General features: G+C 44.8%; 1 protein-coding gene across 1 annotated transcript in view; it reads left to right on the forward strand.

The window, feature by feature from the left end:
- The window catches only part of hmcn2 (hemicentin 2), a 39,504-nt gene extending 26,788 nt beyond the window's left edge, over positions 1–12,716 (forward strand). The window contains exons 45-81 of the mRNA XM_026321193.1: positions 116–240; positions 325–508; positions 602–699; positions 810–1,088; positions 1,172–1,362; positions 1,522–1,603; positions 1,786–1,922; positions 2,039–2,180; positions 2,287–2,431; positions 2,524–2,651; positions 2,835–2,991; positions 3,100–3,221; positions 3,308–3,472; positions 3,614–3,721; positions 3,810–3,944; positions 4,101–4,235; positions 4,376–4,645; positions 4,728–4,918; positions 5,013–5,226; positions 5,362–5,496; positions 5,589–5,779; positions 6,413–6,494; positions 6,791–6,961; positions 7,292–7,444; positions 7,674–7,811; positions 8,105–8,226; positions 8,335–8,575; positions 8,665–8,724; positions 8,816–8,935; positions 9,058–9,192; positions 9,377–9,496; positions 9,688–9,813; positions 10,761–10,889; positions 10,976–11,269; positions 11,352–11,471; positions 11,566–11,692; positions 11,829–12,716. Coding sequence (XP_026176978.1) covers positions 116–240; positions 325–508; positions 602–699; positions 810–1,088; positions 1,172–1,362; positions 1,522–1,603; positions 1,786–1,922; positions 2,039–2,180; positions 2,287–2,431; positions 2,524–2,651; positions 2,835–2,991; positions 3,100–3,221; positions 3,308–3,472; positions 3,614–3,721; positions 3,810–3,944; positions 4,101–4,235; positions 4,376–4,645; positions 4,728–4,918; positions 5,013–5,226; positions 5,362–5,496; positions 5,589–5,779; positions 6,413–6,494; positions 6,791–6,961; positions 7,292–7,444; positions 7,674–7,811; positions 8,105–8,226; positions 8,335–8,575; positions 8,665–8,724; positions 8,816–8,935; positions 9,058–9,192; positions 9,377–9,496; positions 9,688–9,813; positions 10,761–10,889; positions 10,976–11,269; positions 11,352–11,471; positions 11,566–11,692; positions 11,829–12,207 — 5,851 coding nt within the window. The 3' untranslated portion in view covers positions 12,208–12,716. The remainder of the gene's footprint in view (positions 1–115; positions 241–324; positions 509–601; positions 700–809; positions 1,089–1,171; positions 1,363–1,521; positions 1,604–1,785; positions 1,923–2,038; positions 2,181–2,286; positions 2,432–2,523; positions 2,652–2,834; positions 2,992–3,099; positions 3,222–3,307; positions 3,473–3,613; positions 3,722–3,809; positions 3,945–4,100; positions 4,236–4,375; positions 4,646–4,727; positions 4,919–5,012; positions 5,227–5,361; positions 5,497–5,588; positions 5,780–6,412; positions 6,495–6,790; positions 6,962–7,291; positions 7,445–7,673; positions 7,812–8,104; positions 8,227–8,334; positions 8,576–8,664; positions 8,725–8,815; positions 8,936–9,057; positions 9,193–9,376; positions 9,497–9,687; positions 9,814–10,760; positions 10,890–10,975; positions 11,270–11,351; positions 11,472–11,565; positions 11,693–11,828) is intronic.
- Positions 12,717–13,179: the final 463 nt, after the last annotated feature.

Consider the following 13,179-nt stretch of genomic DNA (forward strand, 5'->3'; position numbering starts at 1 on the left):
TCAGAGGTGGGGTGGGCATATAATTGATGCTAACTTAGAACAGGAAAAATTGATAGAGTAATACATGGTGGTGGGTGGTGTTGAGGAGATCTAATGTGTGTTTGAAACCCGGCAGTTCAACCACTGATGGCAGCACGCTAACCTTGCTGAGGCTGAGTCCTGAGGATTCTGGGACATACACCTGTTTGGCTGTCAGCCCGGCTGGACAGGAGAGCAGAATCTACACCCTCTTTGTACTAGGTCAGTTTCAGCATGTTGTTGTGCATAGCTATTAGTGCTCATGTTTCTAAGTGAATTGTTTTGATTCTTTTTGATTTGTCACAGTCCCACCATCTATTTCTGGGGAGACCACTGTTCCCAGAGAGGTGCAGGTCACACAGGACACCACTGTGACTCTGGAGTGTCAGGCAGCAGGAAATCCTCCACCTCAGATCAGCTGGCTGAAGAACGGACATCCCCTGCTCCTGTCTGCCCGCACTCGCCTCCTCTCTGGTGACTCTGTGCTGAGGTCAGTTTAGATAGAAGAAGCTGAAACACGGTCATTTTTGTCTCATTGGTGAGATAAAGGCTGAATGTTCCCTTTTGTTTCTGTATTCAAAAGGATTTCTCCTGTGCAGCTGTCTGATTCGGGAGTTTACACATGCGTGGCACGCAGTCGAGCTGGTCTTGCTGAGCTTAGCTATGATGTTCAGGTTCAAGGTACAATCTTATATACCACCCACTGAGTTCCTCTACAGCTGTTACTGTTTGTAATGTTTTGGGTCTGAGGGTTATATACAGATGTGTATATGAGTGTGTGTGATCCACAGTGCCCCCAGGTGTGGATCATGTTGAACCAGTGGAGCCGGTGACAGTAGTCCAAGGATCATTAGTGACATTAACCTGTGAGGCACGTGGTGTCCCACCTCCCACACTTACATGGATGAAGGACAGCCAGCCACTGTCCCTTCACAGAAACCTAGTGCTGGATGGGCAGGAGACACGGCTGCAGCTGCCTGACGTGGCTCCTTCAGATGCAGGCCTCTACAGCTGTGTGGCCAGTAACCAGGCTGGAAGCAGCACCAAGAGTTTTAACCTCACCGTGCTTGGTAATCCCAACACAGTATGTATAGTTCTTTTATTTCTAAGGTAAAGTCATAACTGAGTCTAATCATCCAGCTTGTTAATGCAGAGCCTCCAAAGATCTCCAGCTCCAGCTCTCCAGAAGAGCTGACCATTGCAGTAGACAGCCCACTGGAGCTGGAGTGCTCGGCTGTGGGAGTCCCACCCCCTACTCTCAGCTGGCTCAAAGATGGTCGCCCCTTGGAAGGGACTGACCTTGTTCAGCAGGATGGACAGTTCATTAGGATTAGCAAAGTCCAGGTAAATTAGAAACCAACAAGATCTCTGACTGCAAAGTTACAGAGATCTGGTGAGGCTTTATTGAAAAAACATGTATACCTTATCTGGGAGCAGAAGAAGTGATAGTGGCACATCTTTCTGCCAAACACTGCTTTGAAGAAAAACAATGTCTCTTTAAAGGTTGAGGACGCAGGCCTGTACACCTGCTTGGCTGGCAGTCTAGCTGGAGAGGATCGAAAAAACCACTGGGTTCGAGTCCAAGGTGACACAAACTGTTCCTTGTTTATCGTTCATCATGTCCACTCTCTCCACAAACACATGATTTGCATCTGAGTTTTTCTGTTCTGCACGGCAACATCTGTTTAACTAGCTGTATATTTTGTGGTCACACTGAGAACTTTTAGAAATCATCCAGCCACTTTAAAATCAGCAGCTGTGTTTCAGTTCCTCCAACTGTCCTTGGCTCTGGTGATGTGAGGAAGTTGACGGTACCAGTTAATGGACACTTGACTTTGGAGTGTCTGGCTGACAGTGACCCCCCTCCCAATATTGAATGGTACAAGGATGAGGCCAAACTCCAGGTACAGTGAAGAAAAAAAAAAACAAAAAAAAACACAAACCAAAACAGCAATGAGCCAGAAACTCTCTCCCCGGGCTCACAGACGTTTCTTTTCCTCCACTCCTGTTGTTATATCAGCAGGGTGATCGTACCCAGCGTCTGGCAGGGGGTCAGTACCTGGAGATACAGGAAGTCAAGTCTGAGGACAGCGGCCTGTACAGCTGCGTGGTCACCAACATGGCTGGAAGCACCAGTCTGTTTTTCACAGTGGAGATTCTCTGTAAGTGTTTTTACCAATAATCAAATAATTTACATTTTTAAAAAATAGCTTCTATTCACGCTAAACTCAAATCACTGCATGGATATGCCTCTTTTTACGTATCTAGTACCCCCAGTAATAAAGAAGAGCGGTTCAGTGGTGACTGCACATGTCGGCCAAGATGCAGTCTTACCTTGTGAAGTTGAAGGTGACTCTTCACCTACAGTCACATGGAGGAAAGATGGCTTCCCTGTGTCTCTGGATAACAAGAAGTATGTTGAAGCTGAGCATCAGGGCCTGTCAATAGTTTATGTTTGATAGAATCTATTTATCCATTCATTTTTGAACCGTGCACTTGTTTTAGATACACCATGCTATCAGAGGGCTCCTTGCGTGTCCATGGAGTTCAGCTGAGTGATGCTGGTCGCTACTACTGCACTGTTTCCAACCAGGCTGGCTCAGACAACCAGGGAATGGATCTGCGAGTATTTGGTAAATAGAGGCAAAGAAATGACTTCATGCCATTGGTAGTGTTTATACAGCACAGGCAGCATGACAGCAGTTTAGATTACCAGTGTGTCCTTGTTTAGAGTTTTCCATAAGCTGTTTTGCTTTAACACAGTCAGTCACTGGTCAGCATGTCTATCAAGCTGAAACTGTTCTGTCTTTTATCAGTGGGCCCTTCAATCAGCCTGGGTCCATTCAATGTGACAGTAACCACAGGGGTTAGGGCTGTGCTGAGCTGTGAGACTACAGGTATACCTCCTCCTAAAGTGTCCTGGAAGAGAAATGGCACTCCACTTGATATCAGTCAGCAGCCTGGAGCGTACAGGTAAAGAACTGTGTCTGGGACTGCCTTTGAATACAGCGCGTACATGCAACACAGCTCACACAGCTCTTAAGGACTTGAAAGCTGATGCTGTCGAGCCTCTCTGTTCAGGTTACTGTCCTCTGGGTCCCTGGTTCTTTTGTCACCATCTAACGAGGATGAAGGTTACTTCGAGTGCACTGCTGTCAACGATGTTGGAGAGGAGCGCAGGGTCATCGAGGTCATCCTGCAAGGTACTGATGCTGAGTGTAGTACAAAAGCAGGCTGTAGAAAGACATTTGACTGGCTGATCTGATGAATTTGGTGTTTCCTCTTTTAGTCCCACCACATATTGAAGATGACGTCACAACAGTTACGGCCGTCAAAATGTCTCCTGTGGTCCTCCCTTGTCACATACAAGGACGTCCTCAGCCCACTGTCACTTGGACGAAGGGTGGGGCCAAACTGGGCTCCAGGGGAGGAAGTTATCGTGTCCTTCCAACCGGTAAGACTAGGGAACAATTCTCAGCTCTTTACATTAGTGTTTATTATGGTCTACTGGAATAAAAATGCCACAGGACTAAGGAATGTTTTTTTGCTCACCAAATGTGACATTATACTGTATTTTCTATTCATTTTCATACAGGACTGTTGGAGATCACTGCCACTATGCCAAGTCATGCTGGTAGATACACATGTTCAGCACGCAACCCAGCTGGAGTGGCTCACAAACACATCTCCCTTACAGTGCAAGGTGTGCTCAGGCTACAGGCCTGTTGGAATACTTAATAGTGAAACATATTAAACCATATGATAATATAATATGTTCTTTATGTACTTAGAGCCTCCAGAGATCAGACCAATGGCAGAGGAAGTGCAGGTGGTGTTGCATCATGGGACAGTTCTTCCCTGTGAGGTCCAAGGCTTTCCCAGACCATCCATCACCTGGCAAAGAGAGGGAGTCCCCATCGCAGCAGGTAACAGTATGTAAAATACTTGCACAATCTTAAATGGTACTTACTAACATTATTTTCAGTCTGGACGACAGTACTGTCACGTCAGCAGCTCAGTCAAACTGGACTACAGAAGACATCAGGTGTTTTTGCTCATGTGACTGTCTTGTTCAATCACAGGCCACAGGCTGACTGTGCTCTCCAATGGAGCGCTGAAGTTCTCTCGGGTCACGCTGGGTGATGCAGGGACCTACCAGTGTCTGGCAAAGAATGAAGCTGGTGTTTCTGTGGGCAGGACCAAACTAGTTCTTCAAGGTAACATGAGCTTTTCTATCTCACAGATCAGCTTATCTGTGCTTATTCCTTCTGGTCACATTATATGTAACATGCAATAATAGAACCCCCCCATTCCCATGTAGTTTCTAACAATTGTAAGTCAACAAATGTTTTGCCAGTTCCACCGGTGCTGAGTGTGCCTCGTGTGGAGTACACTGCAGTGCTGGGCCAGCCAGTCAGTCTGGAGTGTGTAGCTGATGGGCAGCCTCAACCTGAAGTTACTTGGCACAAAGAGAGGAGGCCCGTGGTTGACGGCACTCATGTACATGTCTTTGCCAATGGAACTCTGGCAATTGCATCTACCCAGCGCAGTGATGCAGGCCTTTACACCTGTACTGCCAAAAACCTCGCCGGCAGAGCCAGCCATGATATGAGGCTGGTTATTCAAGGTGAGTTAATCAGTTTTTCCACAATGTAAAGTAAAACTATTATAACATGCTCATTTAAGCTCACGATGATGTTGGTTTTTAGTTCCGCCCATGATTCCAACTGCGCAGACCGAACTGTCAGTCATTCAAGGGTTTCAGGCGCTGCTACCATGTGCTGCTCAGGGTTCACCAGAACCCAGAGTATCATGGGAAAAGGATGGTGCCACCATGCCGAACCTACCAGGCAAATTCACTGTCCTGCGGTCAGGAGAGCTGATTATCGAGAGAGCTGAGGTACGATCCATGTTCTTCAATGTATCAAATATTCCTCACCAAGTCTGCCCAAGTCTGTTCATGAGAATCGATTCTGACTGCTTTCTGCACACAGCCAGGAGATGCTGGTGTGTTCACATGTGTGGCTACCAACGCAGCAGGCACTGTGAGACAAGACATCCACCTGTCCATCAACATGAGGCCTGCCTTCAAGGAGCTGCCAGGCGATACAACCCTGAACAAAGGCCAAAGTATGGCTTTGTTCTGCCATGCCCAGGGAACACCTTCTCCTGTCATCTCCTGGACTGTCAACAACAGTCCGTACCCAGGTATCGGCACAGTTCTGCACTTCCATTGTGACAGTCCTGTTCAACGTGTCTGCTTCAGTGTTGCTGTCACAGTGTTTAAACTAAGGCAGCATTTCGTTTCAAAACAAAACAATTTTATGATGAAAAATGTTCTAGGTGCCACTGTAGATGATGCTGGTCGGAGCTCCATCATCATTGAGAACGTGACTGCAAGTGATGCTGGGACCTACGTGTGCATAGCTGAAAACAGTGTGGGCTCCATCCGAGCGCTGTCATTTGTCCGCATCAGAGGTGAGCTTTTTCTAAATGAACTCATTTAACTTTGCACAGACAATCAGACTGACTTGATTCATAGTTATGGTCTGTGTGCTATGTTCCTCCAGAGCCTCCAGTGCTGAAGGGTGAAGCTCAGATGTCTCAGACCGTCATCCAGGGTGCCTCAGCTGTGCTCGACTGTCCAGTTCACGGAGAGCCCAGCCCTGTCCTGCGCTGGCTCCGAGATGGAAAACCATTACTCCGCTCCCTCCGAATGCAAACACTTCACAATGGATCGTTGGTCATTTACAGCATCACTGTAAATATAAAGTTTACTTTGCCCCTTTCAGATTTACAGTAGCGACCTTCCCTATAGACAACTTATTTTAAACAGTGTCACTCAGGATTTAATGAATCAGCCTCCATGAGCAAACTAGTTACATCAATAAATGTCTAAACAACGAAGTGGTATTCCTTCCAGCCAAACTAAATCTGCAGTCCCCTTGGCTGTCCTACTGTGTCCTTCTCCCACCTAAATCAGATTGAGTTGAGTAAGACAGGCTAACAGCATTAGGACCAGAGAGCTGGATGTTCCAGGAGGCTGCCCCTCTTTCCTTGGCTGGTAACCTTGTTAGCTTTCTAACTGCTCCTGTAATTGCACAGCCTGCAGCTGAGACTTTCTCACAGACAGATGACTGTCCTTCCCACAGAGCGCTCTAATGTGAAATTTTCTTTATCTGCTTCAATAAATAACGATTATGACAAACAATTCAATTGAATAAAGTCACAACTGCCCAGCAGAAAATGTCAGCTGTATGCTGTAATGTCAGCTTTCTTTTACCATAAAACTATATGTGATCTAAAATACAGGTCTGTGGCTCTATCAGAGGATAACTGTTCCTCAGAGTGCCAATTAGATCAAACTCTCCTCCTCTTCCTGTTTTATCGACAGGCTGCAGATGAAGCAGAGTACCAGTGTGTGGCAGAGAGTGAGGCTGGAACAGCTGAGAGAACCATTAGTCTCAAAGTTCAGAGTGAGTTCTGTGCTCATCTTTACACACTTTGTAACAAGATATGAAATTAATACAAAACCATACGCCAATAATATCTTTTTACTTCTCAGTCTGGCTTCCTCTTCTAAAAACTATTTCAAAAAAGATTTCCCAACATGTCTTTTATTCTTTTATTTGTCAAATCTTTGATGTAAAGGCATATTCCCGTCTCATGTTGCTTTGATTTTTCACTTCAGAAAATGTTCTGTAAGTTCCTCATTTCTTATTTTCACAATAATCTAGACCTGAAACGATACTCTCCTCCTCTCTTCTAACAGTCAATGGAGGTTATTCTAACTGGGAGGAATGGGGTCCTTGTAGCAGCACCTGTGGACAAGGCTTTCAAGAACGAGTAAGATTATGCAACAACCCAGAACCAGCTAATGGTGGCCGATCGTGCGGTGGCCCCAGTATCGACTCAAGGAGATGTCAAGCTGGTCTTTGTCCAGGTGTGACTGTCTACTTTGTCATCCTCTAATCACTATTCTTTAAAAAGGACATTTCTTATCATGGAATGAAACTGTGTTCCTTACTTTTTTATTTAATTTATGAATGTACTCCAAGTATCCTCTTGAGATGCTGTTAAAATTGTTTATTCCATCATTATTAATTGGTAAATTAGAATTCTTTAGGGTCAAAGAATTAATTTAGTTTCCTTGTGGCTGGTTTTTGTCACTGAATTCAAAGCAATACAGAGTTTTTATTAACATGAAACCTGTTGCTGTTGTCAATAATTATGAAATGTTGAAGTGCATGTAAGCTATTTTTGGTGATGAAAGGAGAGACTCCTCGTAAGACCAGAGGCAGCCTGATAGGAATGGTGAACGAGAGGGAGTTTGGGGTGTCCTTCCTGGAGGCCAATATTACAGACAATGTGGAAGAGGGAAGCAGCACCCTCCAGGTCCACCTGGACAACGTCCCCCCCAGTGTGGGTGAGTGATTGCACATAGTACAGTATGGCCACAGTACAGTAATTCTTTCTAGACATTACATGTCTAGAAAGAAAGGATCTCCAAGTAAATGTAATAATGCTGCAGAGCAGGCACTGGTATGTGTATATATAAACTACCACATCACTAAATAAATGATAGGAGAGTTCATTTTCAGCTGCATATAGTGTATTTCTGTAAGAGGCCAAAGCCTGATGCTGCTTTGTGGTAGGTCCCTTGCTGCGGGTGCTGGTGTCAGTGTTTGCCCCCCTGTACTGGACCACGGTGCTGCAGACTGGTGCCACCAGAAATGGCTATTCCTTCACTCAGGGCCAGTTCAGGCAGGAGTCTCAGCTGGAGTTTGACACTGGTGAGTTATGCAGGCTTTGCCCATGTATTAATTCAAGCATCCATGCTAACCTTGGTATAAATTATGGTGAGTGAGTGTTAAAAAAAACAAAAAACATACACACACACATATTACAAAGTTTTTTACTGTGACTACTGACTATTTAGAAACCACCAGCAGATGGCTCCACTTACTTCGACTGACATTCACAAGCTTATGCACTGACGGCTATTACTTCTGCAGACTCTCAGTATGTTCCTTTGTGCTTGAAAATAACCGGTGATATTATTGTGTTTTTAAAAATATCTTAACAGGGGAGATCCTTCGTTTGACGCATGTTGCCAGAGGTCTGGATTCTGAGGGAGTTCTACTAATCGATGTTGTCATTAATGGATTTGTGCCTCCTTCAATCGCATCATCTCATCTGAGCCTACAGGTCCAGTCACTGCTGTGTATTAAAGAGGAACATACTCCATTAAGCTTTTGTAGACATACACAAGTTCTTCTTCAGTTTTTCTGATCTGAATTCTTTTGGGTCCTGCAGGACTTTGAGGAGTCATATGTGCAGACAGGCCAAGGGCAGCTGTACTCGTGGTCCTCACAGACCCACCAGAGAGGAGGAAACCCCATGGTGTTGCGATGTAATCACACCATTATTTATGAGGGTCAAGAGGAACGCCAGGGCCCTCTGCTCCAGCTGCTCAATGTCTCTGGGATCAGTAGTGTCTACAACATGTTCACTCTCACTTTGGATTTCCATCTTACTGCCAGCCTTCTCATACCAGGTCTTTAAAACTTCACCATCACTACATCATATGAAATCCTGGATGTGAATGTTCAAACAGCTAACACTAACTGAACTCTTCATTTGCAGACGCCTATGAAGACACTTGTCCTAAAGGTTTCATTCTTGACACAGCGTCCTACTGTGCCGGTATGCTGCTTTGCTTTTTTTATGCCTCGTCATGCTAGAAAGTCTGTAACAGTGCCAGTGTTAGCATTATGTTTAATTGTGCTCATATTAGATGAAGATGAATGTGCGCTCCAGTCTCCCTGCTCTCATTCCTGTAACAACATCATGGGAGGCTTTTCCTGTGCCTGTCCCTCTGGCTTCACCATCTCCACAGAGAACAATACATGCCAAGGTGAGCCCAAAGGAGACATGGCTGCAGGACTTTCTGTGATAATAAGTTAACTACACCCTCACTGCCTCAGCCTTTGGCCTCATACCTTTGTTTTACTACATCTTTGTTTTATTACATCCCAGACATTGATGAGTGTTCCCAGGGTTCATACATGTGCCACTACAACCAGCAATGTGTCAACACAGTGGGCACATATCGCTGCCAGGCCAAGTGTGGACCAGGGTTTAAGCCCAGCATCACAGGAACCAGCTGTGAAGGCAAGTCACTGTTAATCGTTGTTGACTTCTGTGCTCAACATTTCATTTAAGGCGTTAACAAATTCTGCCACTGAACAATTATTTTGGCACCTGCTACAATCAACAAGAAGTATCAGAGTTCTTACCATACACTGGATGTCTGCAGTAGACTGACTGAGCCAGATGTGTCCATTATGTTTTCCAGATGTGGACGAGTGCCAGGAGTCCTCTATCTCACCGTGCCAGCATCAGTGTCTCAATACTTTGGGCTCCTACCGCTGTATCTGCCACCCTGGATACCAGCTGTCAGGGCATCGCTGCATTGGTCAGTCACTATTTTGACTTTATTATTAAAATTATTAACTATTATTGTTATTATTAATTATTATTATTATTATTATTATTAGTAGTAGTAGTAGTAGTAGTATTAAAACACCCATTGTAATATCTGTATAAGTGGAATATCCTTTGAGCCAGGTGGTAACTGACAGTGTTGCAATGGTTGCACTTTGACAGATATAAACGAGTGCATGAGAAATGTGTGCCCAGCTCACCAGCAGTGCCGTAACACAGAGGGAGGATATCAGTGTTTTGACAGCTGCCCAGCTGGCATGACCAAAGCAGAGAATGGAGCCTGCATGGGTGAGTCTAAATGTACCATTTTCCCACATAAATCATTCCTGCAGTCCTTTTATGACAGCAGCATCAGGCATGCCTCTCAGCCATGAGGGGCTTATAGATTTGGTTCACACCTCTAAAACACTGCCTGGTTTTGTGTGCGCTGTAATCAGTGGGAAGCAGCAGGACCCTCGGTGATAATACTGGCAGTTTCTACCAACAGCAAAGTGCATTGTAAGTTCTGAAACACCAGGTTTCACACGATTGCTTTCAGAAACACTGGGGGTCACTGTTGTTCCAGCACCACTGGCATGAGCTCAACAGTGCAGTCACTTCAGCTACAGGCCTGTTTTTCTTACGCTCAGTGGCTTCAGAAAATATTCATGCCCTTCACTATATGTCTAAAAGATTTACTCAGAAATGTAGAAAACAACACTTTTTACCCACCAACTAACAACTTATAACGACATTTTTACCACTGCATTAAAATCAAAGACTTAAATCTCCAATTTACAGAAGTACTCAGACCTTTAATTCAGAGGTGTGTAGAGCTCCCATTGGCAGTAAGTACAAACTGAAGTCGGATTGGGCCACTTTGTCCACTTCTACCTGGCAGATTTGAAGTGTGTGTCAACAATTTGGCATTCCTTAACAGAAGCTTTTGACTCTTAATACATTTTGAAAAATATTCTTGCACTTTGTTCTGGGTAACCGAGTGGAGAATGATGGGAAATAACTGGCCACCACCTGGTGTAAAGTGCAGGGGTCACAATACTTTCTGGAGTCACACTGTTGGCTGTAGTTATTATTACACTGATGGCTGTAATTATTATATTGTAGGTATCAAGTATAACCCACAACATTTTTTCAATTCAAATTAAAGTTTGATGAGAACTACAGAAACTGTGACCCTATGCAGCAGGTACAATGTGTTTAATGCCAGATGCTGCTATCAACTACCTCTTTTTCAGATATTGACGAGTGCCAGGATGGAAGTCACATGTGTCGGTACACTCAGATCTGTCAAAACACAATCGGAGGTTATGGCTGTGTATGTCCTAGAGGATACAGATCACAGGGAGTAGGCCTCCCATGTCTGGGTATGTCTGTTCCCTGATACACCTCAGCCCTGCTCTAATGGAGAGCACACATTAGAACTAACCTGGGTTTTTGTTTCACCTTTCAGACATTGACGAATGCCTGCAGACACCAAACCCTTGTGCCTACCAGTGCCGTAATGTTCCTGGAAGCTTTAGGTGCCTGTGTCCTCCTGGCACTGTGCTGCTTGGGGACGGCCGCTCCTGTGCGGGGCTGGAGAGAGGGCAAACGTTTACGAATGGGACCAGAGTCCTGGCAAGGCTCCGTCCACAGCTAGTGTCGTCTCTAGGCAGACCGATCCTTTCCCGTCCCCATGGAGTATCTCGCACTACCAGGCAGAGCTGTCCTGTGGGGTACACCAACAGAGACGGCACATGTGTTGGTGAGTGTGCCTCCAAAACTAGTTCGTAGACAAAGAGCTTGCAGGGCTTGCAGAGCTTCTACTTACATTCCTCTCTGTGCAGATGTGGATGAGTGTCTGCAGAGGAAGCCATGCCAACATGAGTGTAGAAACACCATAGGCAGTTTCCAGTGCTTGTGTCCCCCTGGTTACCAGCTCCTGCCCAATGGCAGAACCTGTAAAGGTAAGAGTCTCATTAAACGATCTGCAGGCTGCATAAAGTTCACCCGTCCTTTAAAAACTGCAGCTAAGGTCTGATCCTCTTTCTTTACCATTAGACATTGATGAGTGTGTAGAACAAGGCATCCAGTGCAAACACAATCAGATGTGTTTTAATACCAGAGGAGGATATCAGTGCCTGGACACGCCCTGCCCTGCATCCTATCAGAGTGGAGGAAGCCCTGGGTAAATTGCACAATTAAAAAATATTGCAGTGTTTCAACACAGTGATCAGACTGTACACATGCATGTTTTGTAGCTATTATGTAATTTAATGTTACTCCTTCAGTGACGCTTTTCTCCTTCCTCTTGACTTTAAAAGGACTTGCTACAGGCCCTGCTCTCTGGACTGCACCACAGGAGGCTCTACTCTGCTCCTGCAGTACAAGCTGCTCACTCTTCCCTCTGGCATTCCAGCCAATCACAACGTGGTACGACTGTCTGCTTTCTCAGAGTCTGGCATCTTGCAAGAGCGTACGTCTTTTACCATACTCGAACAAGAATCGGAGACAGAGGCGATGGGACAGGTATTTGGCATCAGAGACGAGACAGGCAGGGGGATCATCTTCACCCGGAAGACTCTGGACAGATCAGGACTAGTGCGGCTCAAAGTTCAGGCCACCACCATCTCAGTGCAGGGCCGCATCACCTACCAAAGCATATTCATCATCTACATCTCCATTTCACCGTACCCCTACTGAGCCTCGGTGCTGCTTTGAAGATGACTCTGCCCCCTGGTGGCCTCTCGGACACAAGGCAAGTCCCCAAAACCCTGTGCCTTGGACATATCCCTGCATAGAAATTAATGTACAAGATGAGGTGCACATGGATAGTATGTGGATGTGTTTCCCAGACTGTGACTCAAAACTCATAGTGGGAAAAAGTTGTGTAAGAGAAAAGGAAAAAAAAAAAAGTTGCCTTCACTGTGATCTGTTGAATTACTTACAGAGCAGAGCCTACTCTATTGAAGAACTCTGAACTGAGAGCATTGCTGGATTTTAGAAAAAAATATGCCGAGAGCATTTTTCAATATCTGAAAATACAGAATGGTAAAAAGTGTACTGTAAACTAAGCACTGACGTTATTTAGTATCCATCGGAAACTGCCAGATTTTGTTTATGTTCTGCTTTCACTTCATACGTTAGTTTCAGATGTTGAATATCTAGTTCTGGGACAGATTCTCATATGAAAATGGGTGCTGCCAGCACATGGAAATACTTTTTTTTTTTTTTTTTTTTTTTTTACAGCTGTTTCTCCCTGCTATAATTTATTAAGTCAACTGAACTCATCACTGGGTTCAAACAGTCTCACAGAAGATCTGCTGGCGTTGTGATGAAAAACCTTCAGTGTGACTGTAACGGTGGCCGGTAGCTGGTGACAGTGTGTGCCTTTGTACTCTTTTATAACAGTTTTTTATCATTTGAAAAAAAAGTCAAGGTGCTATTCTGAATGTACTCAAGTGTTTTTAACGGGTGCTGGTGTTGCTACAGAAAGTTATTTACAAATGCCGCAGTTGGGCTGCACTTAAAGTTACTGCAGTGTGGTATTTAACTACTAGATGGCATGTATTTCCTGGAATTATGACACTACATGCAGGATTTTAATATTCTCATTTCAACATTTGTAATAGTTGGTGTTAATAAAAGTAATCAATCATGTGCCATCAATGTACA

Source organism: Mastacembelus armatus, chromosome 9 (assembly GCF_900324485.2).
Source record: "Mastacembelus armatus chromosome 9, fMasArm1.2, whole genome shotgun sequence".
NCBI classification, from domain to species: Eukaryota; Metazoa; Chordata; class Actinopteri; order Synbranchiformes; family Mastacembelidae; genus Mastacembelus; species Mastacembelus armatus.